Source organism: Periplaneta americana, chromosome 6, assembly GCF_040183065.1.
Source record: "Periplaneta americana isolate PAMFEO1 chromosome 6, P.americana_PAMFEO1_priV1, whole genome shotgun sequence".
In the NCBI taxonomy this organism is placed as follows: domain Eukaryota; kingdom Metazoa; phylum Arthropoda; class Insecta; order Blattodea; family Blattidae; genus Periplaneta; species Periplaneta americana.
Window position 1 is genome coordinate 88,755,875 of NC_091122.1, and position 21,765 is coordinate 88,777,639.

The 21,765-nt window shown below is 35.9% G+C and overlaps 1 protein-coding gene across 3 annotated transcripts in view; it reads left to right on the forward strand.

Annotated features, from left to right (window-relative positions):
• Positions 1-21,765, forward strand: part of LOC138701470 (protein doublesex-like) — a 1,083,736-nt gene that overhangs the window by 551,093 nt on the left and 510,878 nt on the right. For 2 of the 3 annotated variants that reach the window (XM_069828362.1, XM_069828361.1), the window contains exon 3: positions 10,423-10,566. In XM_069828362.1, the coding sequence (XP_069684463.1) occupies positions 10,423-10,566 (144 nt within the window). Of the gene's footprint in view, positions 1-10,422; positions 10,567-10,791; positions 13,038-21,765 lie in introns of those variants that run through there. The other variant, XM_069828363.1, reaches the window with a different exon arrangement.

Consider the following 21,765-nt stretch of genomic DNA (forward strand, 5'->3'; position numbering starts at 1 on the left):
GGCAAAATGCCTTTTTTTAAACTGAGTGTATGTATGAAAGACTTATTAGAGATAAACTCTTTCCCACACATTTGGGGACGATAGGCCGAATTTTTATTTTGCCTTTTTTGCCTATTTTAGTTCCCGTTGCCGTTGTCGTTATTGTACATTTTCTATATTTTGAATGCATTTAAAATAAACCGCACATAAATTATATCAAAAACAAAAAAGGAACGGTTGTACAAATTAAAAATATATAATCACCTTACACAAATATTTGCTGAGAATCTTGTTCCCAAGCAATACATATGTTTCCAAGAAGTCGTAAACTTTCCTCCCCTACCGATTCCATCGTCTATGTCACTTAACAAAGATGTTTGAACAGAGTAACCCTCGGTGCTCAGGTCACTTTGGGTTTTACCAGCGAAAGAAAGGGGATGAGGGAAGTATTACAAGCAAGTCTCCAAGTCCCGTTACTATTGTCGCTTGCACACACAAGTCACACGTATTTTGAAGTCTCTAAACCCTTCTCACACCCCTCTTTTTGAGACAATACATAGTCGAATAATTTCGAAGGAAAAATTGTTCCGGGGCCGGGTATCGAACCCGGGACCTTTGGTTAAACGTACCAACGCTTTCCCACTGAGCTACCCGGGAACTCTACCCGACACCGATCCAATTTTTCCCTCTATATCCACAGACCTCAAAGTGGGCTGACAACCGTCAAGCAACCAACATTTGAGTGCACACTAACTCTGTGTGACTTTGAATTGTGGTTTTCTGTTACGTACAGTGACGTGTATTATGCAAATTACGCTTTCAGGAATAACTCCCTGTAAAGTTAATTTGAATAATTTCGAGGGAAAAATTGTTCCGGGGCCGGGTATCGAACCCGGGACCACAATTTAAAGTCACACAGAGTTAGTGTCCACTCAAATGTTGGTTGCTTGACGGTTGTCAGCCCACTTTGAGGTCTGTAGGTATAGAGGGAAAAATTGGATCGGTGTCGGGTAGAGTTCCCGGGTAGCTCAGTGGGAGAGTGTTGGTACGTTTAACGAAAGGTCCCGGGTTCGATACCCGGCCCCGGAACAATTTTTCCCTCGAAATTATTCAAATTAACTTTACAGGGAGTTATTCCTGAAAGCTTAATTTGCACAATACATAGTCGGTTTTACCCTATCTCTGAAAGAAAGTAGAGACAGTCCTTCTGAAATAAGGTGTTTTAAGTTTGCTCCAGTCACTTCAGTATAAGTAGAAAGATCTTTTTCCACTATGAAAAACGTTCTCTCTGACAGGCAGCTCACTATGACAGTTGACAACTTTAAAAAGCATCTTGTGACATGCAACCAAGAAAAATGAGTACCGTATGGGATAGTTTATTATTTGTCTATTTTTTGTCCTTCCATGAATAATAAATGCCTATTTCACTGCCTATTTTTACTATTTTAGTGCCTATTCCTGCCTATTTTAACCATAATAAATGCCTAAACATCCGGGCTCTAATAACTTATAAGTTATAAGTTATAACTTTAGCTATAAATAAAATTAAATTTCATAATATTCCGATTATGGTTTTTGAGAAATTGTGTCTATTTTTTAAAAGTATAGGAAGAATTACAAATTTGATTCCTTTTTTACGTAATGCAACAATTAATCTTAAATCATAATTTACATACCGAAAGAAAGCACATGCAATGTTCAATTGATATTCAAAATTATTCTGAATTGTGCATATATACATATAAGAAAATTGCATGATCGAGGTTCAGGTTAAGTGTCTGAGCCTCCTCGATGAAGGGAATACATGTCACTGAAAGAATATTGTATTCGTCCCATAATGTGTACATATAAGCTTTACTGTATATGTTATAATCTTTGGCATGTATCGCATTACTCTCATGTTCGATTTTCTCTTTGTTTTTAGTTGTTTCATCCACCTTTTACATTTCCTTATTCTACAAAGTATTGCAGTATTTAACGGCACTTTCAACTGCAGATGTATATAGCGTCAAAATTCGACGTGGACGAAAAATGGCCGACAAATTTTGCCGGGAGTCCTGTAGCAGATACAGAGTTCTTTGAAGTGCTATAAACCTACGACATGGACCTGTCACTTTTACTTCTTTTACTTCCTTTCCGGAGGGAGTCTTGCTATGGAGTTTATAGTCCTTAAAATCCATGATGTGTGCAGGGTTTGAACCTTCGAACCTCGAGTTCGATGGCTAGCATGGTAACCACTATAGCGCCGAGTACGACGAGAAAGGCTTGTGATGCTGTAAAAAGAGATAGAAACAATATCTATATTTCACCCACAGTCTAGTACATACAGTCACGAAGCTTGAGTTGTGAGGGTACTAGAAACAATAGACTGTGCCGGTACTATTTCGCATTGTCTGTAATGAGGCGAGATTAGCGATCCTAGTGGTTAGCAGTTATCTATGTATGCATATTTACTACGTATTGAGCTTCGTGACTGTACATACTAGACTGTGGTTTCACCGAAATACAAATCTTCAGCATTCCTAATACCGAAAAAGTGGTTTCTGACTCGCGAATTCCGTATACAGCCATTTCTCTCGCATTAAGTTAGTGAACCTCGGGCCGTTCAGGAAGTTTTAGCAATGGTAAAAATCCCGTCATCCCCTGTACGTACCATCTTTCAGGTCATAGGCAGTTGCTCGACTAAGCTAGCCAGCCTTAATTTGTATTTGTGTGGGAAAAAATTTTATAAAATATTAACACTCACAGAATAAAGGAACTCAATGAAAGTATGAGCCGAGAAATTGCTTCAATGACACTTGAGGAACTTAAGTATGCTAACAGAAATGTTCTATGCCAGTGGTCGTCAGCACTCGCGGAAATGGGTAGAGTGCATGGAGAGTAAGGAACTCTGCTCCGTCGTGCACAAGGGATAGAGAGACAGCATACCCGCCAGCAGCGACGATTGCACGCTAGGGCAGTGTCTTGTCCGCGGGTAAGAGACGCTAGCCCAATCGTGCAGTGTTTTGATAACCGCTGTTCTATGCAGATGCGAGAATATGTTGCTCCTGATGGACAATTTTATTCTTGTAACACTGGTTAGTGCTAATTATTATTTCTGAGTAGTCTATCAATTGATGTTTTCAGTAGCAAGAGTTACTTACATTACGCATTATTCATAGTAATGGCGGTGGTTCTTTTTCTGGTAGCTTCGTGAGTTGTAGCGCTGGCAAGGAACGGAGTCCGACGGCTCCGAACGCTACTATTCGCTCTGTGGTACGGATTTTCATTAAAATTAATTAACATTATAAGAAAGGATATTTCAAAGGAGGGGGGGAAACACATGGCAGTCGGCAGTAGGTGGTCTTCTCATAGAAGGTAATGACCTTATAGAAATAAGGTGAACTAGAATTCAGTCTTAGTTTTTAGATCCGAGGACGATGAATATTAATGGACGATAAAATTCGTATCATGACTTCCTATGGGAGAGAAATGTGAATGCTCGTGTTTAAATTTTCAGCAAAATTTGCAGGCTAAATCTTTCGGCAATTTCTCTACGCTGAATAATCTCAGCATTTGAAAGCTTCGTTAAATGAAATACTAATATTCCGTTACAAAATATTCAGTCGTAATAAGGAGTGGTTGAGTCTTGTAGACAGGCTTTCACTATACAATAGCCAGCAGAGCGTTCGGGCTTGAGGTAGGGATTAATGGGCGTATTCCCAGTCCATTGTACGTTGACCTAACTTAAAGTCAATCATTATTTGAATGCGCGTAGCAGGCAAGCCCGTTACATTTGTAACGCAATCGTAAGCAGGTACGAGCACAGACTTCATTAACAGCATTCACTTCTTTATGATCAACTGCTAAGATAAAACTCTGCCAGTGAATTAATACATGTGGAGATGTTTCTATTGTGTAACTTCACCTCTAATCTTCCCCACTTCTCTGACCCCTCAAGATCCGTTCAGCCGACCTAAACTTTAACTGACGTGGGGTTATACAGACCCAAGTCGACTTCTTTCTTTTTTTCTTTTTACTTGTTAGGAGGGAGGGAAGAACATCCCATGCACTATGACCTGAGCCTATTGTACACACCCCAATATGGGATGAGTTGCTTGCCCACTGATCCTCTACGCGCCCCGACCTAACCGCTTGACCCCCTTAACGACCGGTCCCTACAGCCAACAGAGTCCATGTACCACTCCTGCTTCGGCACTCCCTCCCAAGGCTCCCTTAAGGGTCCGAGGCGGAAGTCCTCCCCCGAGAAGGTGTGCCCCGGATTCGTTGCAGAAGTTATCCATCATCACATGAATACAATCCACGGAGGCCGGTCGAGAGAGACAGCAGCTTCGGAGGGCCGCCTGTACTGTAGAACGTTCTGAAAACCAGAAAAAATAACGGGATGATGAATGAAAGGATTATAGTGGAGGAAAGAAAGTGGCGAAGATGAGTGGAATTCCAATCGTCTGAGAAAGTTATCTGATATCCACCCGTAGGAGTGAGGGGAAAAACCCCCAAAAAACCTCACCCAGGCAACTGGTCCCAATTAGGATCGAACCCGGGACCGGTGGGTTCGGAGTTAGACTCTCTAATCCCTCAGCCATAACGGTGGACCAAGTCGACTTTACAAATAATGTACTCATTATATTTTTATTTGGAGAACGTTACTACACTATCTCATCAAGGGAAGGCGCCTCTGGATACGGACTGGACCAGGAACGGACTTCACCCGACCTGACTTCAGTAGCAGACTTCGTGAAGGGAATATGACTTATGTAGCACATGTTAATGGATCTGACAATGAGCTCAGTTTTGGATTCAGACTTTTCCTCTCGGAGGATTTATACTATACCAGGGGGACGTTGAACCGACAGCAAAAGAAACAGTGATTCAAATCTTGCCTAACAACAGACACAGTCTATGTAAAAGGGAACATAGGAATTAAAGAAATAGAACTATCGTTCGTCCATATATTTTTAATACTATTTTATTTTATTTATTTTTTATTTAAATTTAAATATACAGAATAAAGAATATAATTACAAAACAAACAAGAGAAATAGAAATAAAATAATACAAGCAATATAAAAAGAAGATACAGTAGTATTAACAAAATTTGAGACCGAATGAGCAGCGCTCGTGCTCGGTCGCAGTTCAGATATAAATATTATAAATATATTAAATGTTAATATAGGCATTAACTTAAAAGTGTTAATATTGTTACGTAAAACATGGTGAATATGAATTATCCTCCTGTGTACGAGTAAAATTATCCAATAAAGCCGGTGTTAAGTATCCTTTTTACATAAACGGCCTAAATTTTAGTAAGCCGACAAGTAGTAATTACTCACCGATTAGATCATTAGACGAATTCGTATTTCAGTAGCTTTTTTAAAGTTTTTAACCCTTCAGTACTCCCGTACTTTTTCGAGACGTATTCAGTCGCGTAAGGAACAGCTGTCACCCAAGATATGTTCTTGCTTTAGAGCAGTAGTGTCAGAGTTGTAAGCTCCAAAACCGGTTGTGGAGCTAGAGTCGGAGCGTGAACTTGCTTATGTCTGTGGAAACACCGGAGCACGCAACGAGTCTAGTGGAGCGCTCCGCTCCGTTTAGTCTCTGTCTGACAACGCTGCTTTAGAGAATAAATTTGAACATTTTTTTCAATATACACAGTTTATTTATATATATATAAATAGTTTGAAACAGAATTAGTTTATTTATAATTAGGCCTAATAGATAATTATATTTTATGTGTAAATTTCAAATACTTTTTACAGTTAATCTACAAAATTAACACTGGAAACACGTTTATAATTCTTGCTTTGTTGTGAAAATCTTTTTATACAATAATACCCGAATAGATTGTGTCCTATGGTCCTATTTTCCTTGGATTATGCTTCAAAAGTTTTTATTCCTGAATGCTTTCTGCAGACATGTCTTTAAAATTTCTAGTTATTATTAGAAGCAATTTACACAGACATCACTCAAATGGTCGGTACATGTCCATTTTGAATACGTCACATACCATTTCCAGTCATTTTGTCTCCAGAACTACCAAATTGATAACAACAGCCCCTGGATCCATTACTTTGTTCTGGGACTGGCGTAGCGGATTCTTTAATCCACAGTAATATTTGAGAACGCCTTCTATTCTCAGAAGGAATCTGATAAACGTAGATCTACAATTCTTCGAAGTTCAATGGAACAAATTATCCCTAAAGATTTAGTATATACAGTAATTCAAAGAAGTGATAATGACTACTTACCGAAAGTTTGCAGAAAACGTAACGTAAAAAGTCGCGTGGTTGACAAATGTCACGCGGACGAATAGAATCTGAGCTATACAAGTTATGGAAGCAACTTCAAGACTGAAACTAAAGAATGTTAATAAGCGAGCTTGGTTATGAAAGTACTTAAAGTCTCGCGGTTGTGAACCTTTTCTAGAAAATACAACAATGAAAAGAAACGTTGGTTGACAGTGTCCCCACGCGAGTACTGAAGGGTTAAATGGTACTGAAGAACTTGAATGTCATTCTTAAATGCATTTCACACAGTTTAAAAAATGCACCACCCTGAGTACGATCGAATACAACCAATCTACGTAACAGAATTTATTTTAATTATTGAAAAGTGATATCAGATTGAAATGTAATATTGCATAAATTATATGTTTATATTTGTATGTATTATTTACATTTTATATTATATATTTTCAGTTTAAAAAGTTCGAAATCTCCGGGGGAGAGACATAATGAAATTGGGGGGAGGGGAGGAGATTCTCTGATTGTGAAGGGAAAGTCATACCGAGTTTCATACTTTGTTGAGACATCTAACTGGATCACAATAAAAAAATTATATGAGGGAAGAATAATTTGATTATGATTGTATCATTCCATATCTTAATTTCCATGGCCACATAGTTATAATTATAATTTATTATCAGTGTCGTAAAGAATTGAATGATTTCTCATAAATTCAGTAACTCCGTCATGCACGTGCTGACACAGCGACATCAAGAAAAGTAACCAGTGTGGTGGGGCAACCGGACTCAGGTCTGTTTCCAGCAGCGACAGAAACCCACCTGACTCCGGTCAGCTACAACAGTCCGGTAAGATACAGTCAGTAAGCAGTTGCGCTGGATTTTCCTTCTTGACTCAAATCAGATTAAGTCAGGATCCTGTGGCGCCTCGCTGATTTTGTACCTCAATAAATTGAACTTTGAGAAGGGATAATTATGTTTAGGAAATAGTGTTGTTACTTCAGACCAATAAACTCTAGTTTTGTTAATTCGGCCACAGAAGACGGTGATATGTTTGTCATACAGAAAATGAAATTCATGACCGTAAAAAATGCAGCTTGAAAGCAACATCATATAAGTAGAAAAATTTGATTTCTTATATTGAATTATTTCAGCGTTACAATTGCTTGTTTGTTAAATTGTGTATATGATAACGTTATGCAATTTAAGTTCTTTTGTTTTGTGTGCTTTTGTAAAATATAATTTCACTTAATGCTCCGCCATAAATGTTGTAACTAAAACCTTGTGCATCCCTCGTGTTTATCGTACGGCTCGTCCTCCCCCACACATTACCTGCACTTTGTTTACGTTTTCACTATGCCTAAACGAGACGCTCTACTGTAAATCGTTTCTACTTCTTTACCATATTATTCCTTACTATCGAATAATTGCAGTATTGTAGTTACCTCATCATGACGTTGATACTCATTTATTAATTTATTTAATCACATTTATTTGTTTATTCATTTACTTATTTATTTATTTATTTATTTGCTAATACATATAATTTAAAATGAGTTTGGACATATCCTTACTCATATCAACTTATGAGACCCATAGCCGTTTACGCGCCATACAGTAATGTCTTAAACCAACGCTGATAGCGTACGCCTATAAGCAGACAGTGAATTTTTGGCCCTTCACAGCGACAAGACGTCACATCCCTTAGGGTACGGAGGGAGCTTATCAATGAGTTCAATGACTTCCCTTCAACTGACATACACTAACGTTCATTATCGGGACCGAAAATCATCTGTCTGCTTATAACACTGGTAAGCTTGAGTCTACTTTTATCTGAATAAAAATGTTGAATTTACCTCTTTTTGCTAAAGGAGATACTGAAATGTTCATTACACTCGTGTGCTTAAACTGCTGATCGTCTACTCTTGCAACTTATGTTCGAGAGAGAGTCAAAAAGTATCCTTAATACAATCAGCTCTGGATATAGTTAACTCGGCTATAGTGAACTTATATCGTTGGTCCCGACCCGCATGCAATAAAAAGTACATTCATATTTCCGTTTATAGTGAACCCTCACTTCGGTTATAGTGAACCTAAAAACTAGAACTTCCAAGAAAATGTTGTAATTTTAAAATGACCAAAATGGTAATTTGCGAAAATCCTCTTTCATATTAACTGCCAAGAATTTTTAGAACAACATTTGAAATCTGTTACTCCTTAAGTGCATTGAAAAACAAAGAAAGGATTTGTTCGTTCAGCTTCCTGCACAGCGTGAAACATGTTAAAGACAATAGTGTACAAAGGAAGGGTCAGTTTTGACTCCTTTACAAGAGGTTATTAGAAGAATAGGAGTATAAAGTGTTTTCTTTTGTAAAAGGGAGTAGAGTGATACTGATGACCAAAGGATAAGTATAAAAGGAATTACAGCTGTTGTCAACCCTTCCTCCCGTATCTTTGTAAAAGTGAACCCAAGGAAATTTAAAAGTAGAGTACACAGTAAGCATACCTAACTAATTAATGGAAGGGGGTGCGAAGTCTGTTAGTACCTACTGCCTAAATGGCTATAAAAAAGTGAACATGATTACTTATACTGAACGTTGTCTATCCTAAAGGACATTAATACCGTACGTATAGAAATGTCGGTAGTATAAAAACAGACACTTCGGTTTTAGTGAACCTTGGATATAGTGAACGAAATATGCTAATCCGCAGACGTTCACTATAACCGGAGTTGACTGTACTTGTTTTATTAATTGAATATGTGCAATAAGACTACAAACACTTCACCACTTTTCAACATAGTCCTCACTACGTTCAATGCAAGTATTCTTGTTATACTATATTGAAAAGTGATGAAGTGTTTGTAGTTTTATTGTACAATTCAATTAATAAAACAATTATTAAGGTTACTTTTTGACTCTTCCTCGTATGTTTGAGAAAGACTTTAAGGATGCTATTCATAGACATTTCGCAGCACGCGCTACGAGCGTACTAAGCTAGCCCCTGCTATCCACTGGTTACTTGTACAGAATTCAAATCATATCCTATCGCTGACACTGGTTTATGAATACGAAAAACGCTGATCATCCACCGGAAACACGCGCTAAAAATGTCCATGAATACGGCCCTTAATGTTCATTCTATTCTTGTTCTTAGTTCTATTTCAAATGATTGCTCGTCTGTGCCTACAATATATGTGTGTTTGAATATAATTTATTGTAATATTGAGTTTATCTAGGAGGACTTAACTATTCATTCCATTATTGTGTTTAAGCCTATTTTTAAGTAACTATTGTCTACATCTACAACGCTGATGTGTTTGAATCTACTTCATCAGGATATTGCATTGCATTTATTCGTATCTTCTCTTATTAGAGGGAGGACGTGAAATGTTCATTGTATTATTGTGTTCAGTCCTATTTTTAAATATCTGATCGGTACGTCTACAACATAGGTGTGTTTGAATCTACTTCATCAGGATATTGCATTTACTCCTACCTCCTCTTATTAGAAGGAAGACGTGAAATGTTCATTGTATTATTGTGTTCAGTTCTATTTTTAAATATATGTGATCGGTACGACTACAACATAGGTGTGTTTGAATCTACTTCATGAGAACATTGCATTTACCTACTTCTGTTGCAAGTAGACGTGAAGTGCCTATTCTGTTATTGCTCTCATTCCTACTTTTAAATAACTGTTTGCCTACACTTAGAACTTAGGTATAAGCTTATTTGAAACTACTTCATCAGAACATTGAGTTTACCTCCTCTCGTTACAGAAAGACAGGAACACGTTTTTTCTTGTATTCAGTCGTATTTTATTATAGAACTGCTCGCCTACGCCTCCAACATATGCCTACGTGTGTTTGAATCTAATTCATCAGAAGTAACTTATGTGTTTACTTCTTGTTGTTGCAGGAAGACATGAAACTGTAAATTCTGTTATTGTGTTGTCTCGTCTACGCTTACAACATACGTGCGGTTGAATGTACTTCATCGGAATTTTGTATTTGCCTTCTCTTGTTTCATGAAGACGTGAAAATGTCCATTCTATTATTGTTCTCAGTCCTATTTTAAATTATTCCTGTCAGACATTATGGAACGAAATCCTGCTACTGTGAATAGCTATTGCTGATTCAGTATATAATATGAATTTTTATTCTTTAAAATGCTAATATATGACTTTTTATTTTGTTTCAGGAGAGAGTTCGGAAGTTTCCGGCGAATCTCTCCAGATGCTGCTGGAAATGTTTAGGTTTCCTCCAGTAGCGCTGCCTCTAATCTACGTTGTTCTACAAGTCTCGCAATCGGATGTCAATGTGGCATACAATCGCATCATACAGGGTGGGTAATTGAAGCAAAACAATCTTCCTCTTACGATTGAAAGACTTTGTGTAATGTAATTCATTTTCAAATTTATTTTTAATAATGTATACCTGAACTAAAATTTAAAACAGTATATATTTATCCTACATAATTTGCATTTATATTTATTGCTATTATTTTTCATGTAAAATATTAATATAACATATGAAAATTGTACTAATTATTTTGTTTCTTTTCTCGCAGGAAAAATGTCGATAATGTATATTATATATGCAATAAGAATATATCACAAATTTTATGTGAATATCTCTAAAGAAATAAGTTGCTTGTTGGAAAAGGATATCTTTCAAAGTACATCTGTATTTTCTGCAGAATTTCAAGTAATTCTGAGTGTACTGAATTCATATCAGTAGAGAAGGGAAATTCAACATCTACGAAATGGGATTATGTTTCAATTTATGGCACTATTCTCGGAGACTAATATAATTCCTTATATTTGAAAGAAATATCGTCATGTATAAAAAAGGAAACGTAAGAAATTTGCTATTTAAAAACATTAAATGAACCAGAGAGTAATTCACTGCAGAAGAAATATCTGACAAAATATAGATGACATGTTTTTATAAAGAAAACAATAATTTACAAAAACGTTTTGTCTGAAGATGAAACTCAATATTATATTTACCACATAATTAATGTCATTACAGGTGTTCTTATGAGGAATTTCGTGTGTACAACTGTCTTAAAATATGTGATATGAATAATATCATTTATGTTTTCCTCTACAATATTTATATTATTCAGTATTATTAATTACTAATCTTATATTCTAATTAAAAATGGAAGCTAACGACAGAAAAAAAGAGCAACGATTCACATAAATGTTTGGTAACATCGATAGCAAAATATGGAAAAATGAACCATACACAATTAAGATGAAGCCAGGCACTGAAAGTACGGGTATGATTTCAAGAACTGAATATAGCCGCAACGACATGTGGAAATAATGCAAGGTATTATCTGATAATGCAGGTTCAGAAGTAAAGAAAGAACACATCGATGTAGCGACTTGAAGAGCTTCATATTAGCTTTTTTAATCATACAACTTATCTTTAAATAATTTAAACAGAACAGGCATCGAGAAGCCGGATTCTTCTAGTTTGTGGTAATAGCCTATAGTAATATAATATTAAATAATACGAAGGACGAATTTTCTTAAATACCACATGAAACAAGATTTAAAACTCGAAATTAAAAAAAAGAATCTGTCATAGTAAATGAATGTCGCTTGTCACCAAGAAAATGTTGAAGCTAATGGTATTTTTATACCCACTTGTGAAAATAATATGGATTATGTAATAGGAGGAATTCATTGATTACACGATTGCATCACGATAGTTAGTGAGCAAGGATGTACTTTTTCAGTGAAGCGAAATAAACATACTCAGCTATTTGGATTGAGCCTTCGAAATTTTTTTTTTCGATTAGTTACATCTTCTGATATGATCACTTACATATGGTCTTGGTCAGACAGAATTATTTCCTGGAAACAATTTTTGAAGGCAACATTTTGGGGAAGGGAAAGAAGAGGAAGATCTCAAAAGAAGATTCTGGAAGAAGAGGTGGCAATTGTAATATGTCAGGACTATCAAGAAATGATGATGCCAGTCAGAATATCTTCTTATCATTCTTTGTGTAAGTGTGAAGGGTTTCATTTCCATAGTCTACTGTTTTCATGAGAAGTTTCGAGTAAATTTTTTTCTCTACTGCAAGTGCATTAACACTGCGAAACTTCAGATAAACGAATGTGTAATAGTTCACACAACACTTATAACTAAAACGTTTCTTAGAATTAATACACATTTTGAAGAAGCAGTGCATGTGTAAACAATATCCCGAAGCTTGTTGGCAAGTGTGTCTGCATTTACATGAGAACAACATTACCTGAGAATGGTCGAAGCCGTCTGTGAACTATTATTGGAATGTTGCCCAACGTACTGACACCTGTGTCAGATGTTCGGAGGATAGTAATAGGACGACATTGGACATACAAGTTTCTATTATCATCAACTGATGTCGCTTTGGATATATTTCAATAAAGTGCTCTGTCAATAACGCGTTACTCTTCACTGCAGCCTCATAGAGTTTCAAACAGCTACAAGTTATCCAGTAACCAAGAAGATGCTGAAGTATTGCGATTTAATAAAGGCTTGATTAACTGACTCCACTGTTTAAAGAGTGAAAATCATTGAGAATTATACATCCTACGGTTTGTTTCGAATGTTAAGTAACCGTGAATCTGTTAAAAAAAAAATAATGAGTCAACCTTGTGATCGTTGAAACTTTTACGGAGGAGGAAAATTTTGGGTGCAGAAACATCCGAGGTAAACTTGGAAACAAACTTTTGCCTTCCTGATGATGGGGCCTAGAGTGTCGAAAAAACCCAAAATATACATGGACTTTGAGTAAACTTTAGATTTGTTGATAATGCGGATACCATATACAGGGTGATCCACGACGATTTACCGTCCTTTACGGAGCTTATTTTTGAAGACATTTTGAGCAAAAACTCATATAAACATAATTCCTATTCTCAATATTTTCAGAGTTACTCCAATTTAAAGTTGTTTGTAAAATACGTTTTTTCTTTAGTTTGAAGGTAAAAGAATAATACAAATAGAGAATGAACCATTCAGAAGTATCATTTCTTTAATTGGCATGTATTATGAAGCTAAAAATGTGCTGTGGACTCCTTAGTTGCTTCGTACAGACATCTTTTTCTGTTTTTAACTACAAAATTACATTATTCTTACGCACTTATCACAACAATTATTACAAATCACACCACTTCCAGCGACTTAATTATTTGTAGTTCAATTTTGCATCCTAATTTACAGTCATGGAGAGTTTACAACGCATTTTAGAAAATGTCGCCGTCCGCTTGAGTACACTTGGCTGCACGCTTGTGAACGGCTCTCGTCGCTCTACGTAACTGCATACAGCTAACGTATCTTTGATTTCCGTACCGCTCGCTCTGGCTGCTGACTGCACGCTGAGCAAGATCACGCGTTCACAGCAATGCATTCCAATAACGAAACGTAACTCTGTAAATATTGAGAATAGGACCCATATTTATATGACATCTTTTGCTCAGAATGTCTTCGGAAATAAGCTCCGTAAAGGACTGTAAATTTTCGTGAATTACCCTGTATTTAGGATAATCTTTTATTTATATTTTAATTTTTCATGTCATGAAATAATATAACATATTTAGTCATAAATTATTTACAACATTTAGTGAATTGTGCATTTTATTCAAAATTATGTCGATATTAGAAAAAGTTATTATTCATAAAAAAAGTGTTGCCAAAAGCCATGCGTGCCGAAATTTGTGTGTAATATTTTCACAATCCTACTGAAATTGAGTAAGATACTGTCTAGAAAGGGCAAATTCTTTGAAGAACGCGATGACGATAATGATGATTGTTTGTGTCTGGCATTGAAGAAATTTCCGCCTGTATTTAGAACTACCAAACTTTCCCCCCTTGTGCAGAGCCCTGATATAATCGAGAAATTGAAAAAGTCTTGTCGTGGGAATTGGACATTGGCGACGTCGTAAAGTGGAATAATCAGTGCATAGCGTTTGCGGTAAAGTTACCTAAATGTCGGTTTATGTCTCAGAATAAATTTCATGTGCACAAAGAACCGTCGTCCTTAATTAGTTTCATGTGTAACTGTAAAACACCTTCACCAGCGCATTGGGAGTGGCAGTTCCATTAATCACTTAACTGTCGGAGTCAGTTAATCGACCAACTCGAGACGATGGAGGGTGTGAAGCGGTCAGAGATGGACAGAGGGAAGACACAGCGCGATGAAAAGACTATGTGCGTGCAACATTGGCAATGAAGGAAGAAGGAATAAGAAATCCCTTAGATCCACTTAATAAGTTAATTACAAATATCGAAGAATTTGAAGACTTTGTTCGATAAAATTTGTTATTTATATACGTTACAGACATTCAGCTACCAAATCGCTAATAAAACTGAATAAAGCATTGAAATACTGAGAATATTTTCTACATCTAAATGTCTTCAGTTGTGATCATGATGTAAATACATAAAACTTCATAAAATCAGCTATCTCACAATTCAAAATACATAAAGTGAAAATTCAATGTCAAAATGATAATATTAAGAAAGCAGAAAGTTATAGAATAGAAAACAAGATTTGAACTATAACCTCTGAAGAACAGAGGTCTGATCATTGACGTTATAGCGACCATGCTACCTGAATGCTACCCTGAAAGATAGACAAAGTCTGTAAAACATCTGAGGTAATTAAATGATCTTCACCAAATGCAAGACATTTTGTATTATTGAGTCAGACATGGAAATAATTTCAATAATTTTCAATCATTTTGATCACAAATAGACAATACTCTTTTCATAGTTCTTAATTTCTAAATGTATTTTCTCCTATAACAATGAAGCCTCCAAAAAGCTAATTAAAAACAGATTCAGGTCTCATGAAATCAAGAATACCATTAATTGATTTATATTGATGCAGCATCTTTTGAAAGAAGGACATAAACTTCTTTATGAAACTTACAAAATTGCTATAATGGTTAGTCGCCTGCTTGCTAACACCATCGCATATTGTTGATAACACCTTACTTGACTTCGTTATTGTAGCAGTGTGAAGAATTTGATTCACTTTGTAGAGTGGAGCACACGTAAGGCGAAATTCATTATCCTGATGTTAATACGACAAATGAGGATAACGACTAACAGAGTTAAATTTTCATATGGCTGAGAAAGGAGGATGAATTTTGAATGAGATTCCAGCGACAGGAACTCCCACCTTTACTATTTGAAGAAAAGAAAAGAATGCTAAATTTGTTCATCGTCTTCAAAAACTCATTGTTCTCGACCCGTTTTCTGCCAATGGCAAGTAGGACATCACTCAACCACGGAGGATTACTAAAATAAGAATAAGTGGATGAGGAAAGTGCTGAGCCTGTAACAGCCTGATCATGTATTATCATAATAGGCCTACTTGCATAGAAATTGTTTCAAAATTATAGCTATATTACACTTCGCTGAAGTTCAAGATATTTTGTAAATTATACTAGGCTATAACCAGCATTCTAGTATTGGAGATTAGAAGCGAATGAATGAAAGCATAACTGCTGTGAATAATAAACGGTGAACAAGAGAAAATGAAATATACACGCGTAGTTTTCGCTTTTTCCGTTATTTGTAACTGCTTGTCTTATCTTCTTCTGAGATAAATTGAGGATGCAAGAAACAACCTGGTACATAAATACGTTTACTTAAACTGTCAGTTCTTTCGTCTTTGATGAGTAAAATAGGATAAAGGATTACAGCTTTACAACAAACTGCACTTAGGTATTGAAGATAAAGAACTAATGAACATGTTAAATGGAAGTAACAGAAGTTCTTCCATGAAACTATGAAAACTTGAAGCATTATTAGTTAGCCTACACATAAGAAGTTTCATTTCCAGAATAACACAGTACGTTTGCTTCAATTGGTTTCCACTGGAGGAAATTCAAGCAATAAATATGGACGTAAAGTATGTATATGGAAACACGGCTGACTCTAATGATTTCTGAAGAGGAAACAAAGGAAATGCAAGGGTGAGGGTAAGCTACATTTTTCAGCTAATCAGAAGAGAGCAACGCATTACTACGGAAGTCACCGCAAGTCGTGTTAAGTAAACTGCATTATCATAATCAACACGATCTTGCGAAACCTCATTAAAAGTCTTTGAAGCCTTGTCTTTTATAGCACTGAGTGATCAGCTTATTTCCGATGTATAATTTGAATTTGAGGATATAATACTGTATTAAAGTTTTAATGTGCGTAGAATAGTCACTACAAGGAAGCTAATTAAGACGCCAAGAATAATAGTGGGTAGAAAAATCTACTTACTTACTAAAGTTTGGTATGAAACACGACTTCAGTTAAGAACTTATGTGAACAATGATTTCATCGAGAGCAGTTTTTGCACATTAAAGCTACATATATTAAAATATGTACAAATATACCGTAAGTTGAGTACTAATTTATGTTTTGATTGGCTGTAAATTTAATGACAACCGGCTTTACGTTATAATATGATTACACGACAAGAAAAAACGTGAAGATCATGTTAAAATATGAAATTTTAAACAACTATGTATGAAGAAGTAGAACGTGTGACAGATCGTCTAATGAAATCAGTAAGGCACTCTCTTCAGCAAAAGATATGTGTTTAGAAGGAATGATAAATTTCTAATTCAGCCATTTGATAATGACATTATCGAAATATTTATGTACTTAATTTAGTTTTTGTTATGGAAGAATGCAACAAAATAAATACTATCAATACATTTTACATCGTTATATTGGACATATTAAATTACGCTCATGATTGTACACAGCCGAATAAAGCGTGTAGTAATAATTTCGTCTTTATAAACCCACAGTGTACTACTTCAATGAGCACCATACATTTTAAGATAATGTACAGTGAACTTGTGACGTGCTACAGATATCACTACATTTCTTTATTACACAAATACTTATAACGTTTCTCTGGTTAAGAAAGATCACTTGTCGCATAAAATTCTGTCTCTATAATTTAATTTCTTTCAGATATCACTGACTTTCAACAAAATGCTGAAAGATGTAGCAAGACTAAATCGTAACAATAGCAAAATGGTTTATTCTAACCCAACCAACGGCGACACTTTAGTGTGCAAAATTACCAAAGCGATTCCTTTACGACAGCATCACTTTGTCATCATAGATATTGACCATGGTGTCTCTTGGAGGATTGGATCCACGTTATAATGAACGTATAAACGGTGGAAGTATGTCACAGAAACCGGGAGTGTTTAACTTGCTTCAAATACGGTCTTTGGCTGTCACAAATTCTGTTTGATTTCGCGGATATTTCTTATAAAAGTCTACTTCCTCTCCGCCCATCCCACGATGCTCGTGAAAAATTAAACTGGAATAGCACAATGTATGAAGGAAGTTAGTATTATCGTCGTAATTTTTTATTAGTCAAGATTTCTGTAGCAGGCTGCATAGCTGTATTGAGCGCTTCACAATGCCTCATGTTACTGCAGTGTGTTCTCTGCACTTGATGGAAGTATGTCACAGAAACCGGGAGTGTTTAACTTGCTTCAAATACGGTCTTTGGCTGTCACAAATTCTGTTTGATTTCGCGGATATTTCTTATAAAAGTCTACTTCCTCTCCGCCCATCCCACGATGCTCGTGAAAAATTAAACTGGAATAGCACAATGTATGAAGGAAGTTAGTATTATCGTCGTAATTTTTTATTAGTCAAGATTTCTGTAGCAGGCTGCATAGCTGTATTGAGCGCTTCACAATGCCTCATGTTACTGCAGTGTGTTCTCTGCACTTGATTTTGAAAACAATACAGAACATCGTTCGTGGAAAATGAAGTAGACTACATTTTCAAGACGCTCTCGAAATCGTTCGTGGAAAATGAAGTAGACTACATTTTCAAGACACGCTCTCGAAATCGTTTGTGAAAAATGAAATAGCCTAGACTACATTTTCAAGACGCTTTCGAGATCGTTCGTGGAAAATGAAGTAGACAACATTTTCAAGACGCTCTCGAAATCGTTCGTGGAAAATGAAGTAGACTAGGCTACATTTTCAAGACACGCTCTCGAAATTGTTCGTGAAAAATGAAATAGTCTAGACTACATTTTCAAGAGCTCTCGAAATCGTTCGTGGAACATGAAGTAGACTAAATTTCAAGACACGCTCTCGAAATCGTTCGTGGAAAATAAAGTAGACTACATTTTCAAGACGCTCTCGAAATTGTTCGTGGAAAATGAAATAGCCTAGACTACATTTTCAAGACGCTCTCGAAATCGTTCGTGGAAAATGAAGTAGACTACATTTTCAAGACGCTCTCGAAATCGTTCGTGGAAAATGAAGTAGACTACATTTTCAAGACGCTCTCGAAATTGTTCATGGAAAATGAAGTAGACTAACATTTTCAAGACACGCTCTCGAGGTAATAAAGATTTGTACCTTCAGTCTTTTGCTCATACACAGTCCCAACAAATATACACGACACAAACTGAATGAAGCTGGGTTGCAAAAAATACTTTCACAGTGTCCATTGTGGTCCGGCATTTTCCGTACAAAATATGCCAGATTTTTTTTTTTCTGTGATAGGCGATTAAAATTTGATAGTTCATAAATACGTCATTATTTAATATAACCAGTGGCGATTCGTAATATACTTTAAAGATGGTTGCCAGCAACATATCTAAATATTTTATATTCTTTAAAGGGCTTTCAAACCATGCAACATAGGGGAGAGTCGGATAGTATCGGACATCGGGTAGTAACGGACAGTGCGTTTCTTTCATCTACCACCATATAGTAGTACCTTACTAACATGGTTATGTTTCTCTATGCGACATCACAGAAACATAACCATGTCAATCAGGTACTATCATTGTGTGGTAGATGAAAGAAACTCACTGTCCGATATTACCCGATGTCCGATACTACCCGACTCTCCCCTATATTTAAATCCAACAGAAAGAAATAAGTAACCAAATGTGAGAAAGACGGTTCCTTTTCGCAATAAAATTATGAATTAAACATAACTATGTATAGAATCAGCCGTTATTAGATTGCACGTCGGCTGCCACCACCATTCGCAATACATAATTTACGGGCTTCTTTGTCAAATTGCTGCGCTAGATGCGGGCGCACGAAGAAGGATAATTCCGATCGTATTGTTTCGCTGTTAAGCGAATCGCCATTCAGAAATAATTAACTAGAATGCTATTGGTAGAAATAACCGTTGAATCTCGATTCAATTAGGGGAATATAATAAAGGTAGTCATTACGCAAACCTGTAACCGGGCCAGAATACGCCACTGCTTACTACTCAAACTAAATTCGTTCTAATCAAAAACTCTTGGTTATATATGTATTTAACCTATCGTTCCAATGGCGGGACATAGATACCCCCTAACGGAGATTTCAGTACCTACAAGAAATTTAGTTACTTATTTACCGACAGTGGCATAGGGAATCACAGTCAAATTTGCATGGATATAGAAATAACTCACTGGTTTTAAGAAACTGTTTACAAAATATGTGAAAGCACTATAAATTACTAATAATTTTGGCATAATCCGATATTTTCCTGGTACAAAGGGAAGGGAAAGAGAGAAAAATGTTCTTTAAACGGGAACAATAATATTTTTTCTGCTAGGATTAACTTAGAAAATGATCTGGCGGAATAAAAGGGATTAACTGGGAACAGTTATCATTAGGGAAGTCAGGAAAAGGGAGGAACCTAACTGTTGGGCCTTTTACTACAGCTGTTCTCCAGGAGTGAAAGACAGGGAATTTATGCATCCCATAGTCATACATTTTGACTTATGTTACTGATAGATATAAAAACTATTAAATTCCAGCGAAATGAAACAATTATCTATGATCATTTGTTTCATACGGTTAACATTCTCAGATCTCCAAAATGTATTGTAACAGAACAATTTGTAATACAGCTAATGAGATTGTCTTCGAGTTCCTTTCTGTTGAAATTTACGAATAGTTTGTAATTTTAACCTTTATGGAATTATTTAGTTAATGTATAATAGTACACGAAAATTGTTTAGACGAAATCTGTCACATCTTTCAGCATTTTTAACGTTGACGAGAATCAAGAAATATATTTTATCGTAATACAAAATACAGTGATTCTGCAGCAAATTGTGATCAGTATAATGTCTATTGAGTACAATTCCAAATAAATACAACTGGGTACGCACATAAACTACAGTTGTTAAGGTAAGTGTTGTCTCTATTTTAATCTCAAGATGTAGATGGACATATTACGTTGCTGTGTCTATACAGTTCATCACAAAGCTAAGTTGAATGAATGGAAGTATTCATTTTCTACGTGACTGATAAATCATTCTTAATGACTAGTGTTTCTTGAGCTAGTATCTTTTCGCAGATACTTCTGTATATCTTGATGGTTCATGGAAAGTGATACAATTAGAGTTGACTAACTATTGTCAGCGGAAGATATATTCACAACGCGTATATTTTATATATTCGTCTCAAAAATATTTATATTTTATTGCCTTAACGCTTTTTAAGAATGTTGTTACGGTTACTGAAAATGGTGAGAGCTATAAATTTATCTAAAATACACAAGAGGAGAATAATATATAGTATCTTTAACGAAGAAACCTTGATATTGCCTGGACAACGATATAAAATGGTGTAAAATAAGAACAAATATGGAGTGTTTTGTGCGGTTGTAGTTACGTTTATGAAACGTTTAAGAGATCATTAAATATGAATTGTTATTGCTGTTTCCTGAAAATGGAAGAATGACGTGGATTGTTGGTTTGTTTTGTGAGTTGCACTAATCGTACTGGCTGCTAATTACCGAGCAATAATCGTGCTTCAGCTCCAAGTATTAAAACAAAATACTGAAGTCATAATTCCACAAATATTGTTGTAAGTAATCGAGTTTTAATGTTTCTTTCGATGCCAACAAGTTCGAAGAAATGTTGCTATTAAGTACACATCGTCTTCATTCCAAGCTAGTTATGATTTTTTCATACTATGTCGTCTAATACTTGATTAGCCGAAGCGAAGTTTTGCAAAGCAACTCGTAATACGAAAAAAGAAAGAGCTTGCTCCGCTCATTAAAGTTGCCCTCAAAGCTTAAACATTGCGAGCGATCGTGAAACCCAAAAGAGCATTTATATGTGCAGCATACTAACAAATTATTAGCACTGTATAGCACTGCAGACAGTGCCGCCAAGTGCATCTCATCGCCCGCCCCTTGCTGCAGGGTCTGTGCAGCGCATCAAGTCGTAAAGGGAAGACGTGCAGGACTTGTGCATTCATTTACGGCCCTGCTCCATGTCATAAAGGAATACAATGCTTACAGTGAACGATATAATTGCGAGTTATTGTGCTGTGCTGACCTTGATAAATTATTCTTGTCTCTTGTCATAATATGAAGTACGCACTCAATATTTTCAATAGACTTTTACAATTGTTTACTATTGTTCTTGTCTCATCTGTGCTTAAATTTAATTTTCCAACGAAGCTGGAGGATTTCGTTATTAAATGTTCAAGATTTCTGTGCATTTTAACTTAATAAACATATTGAGGCCGTA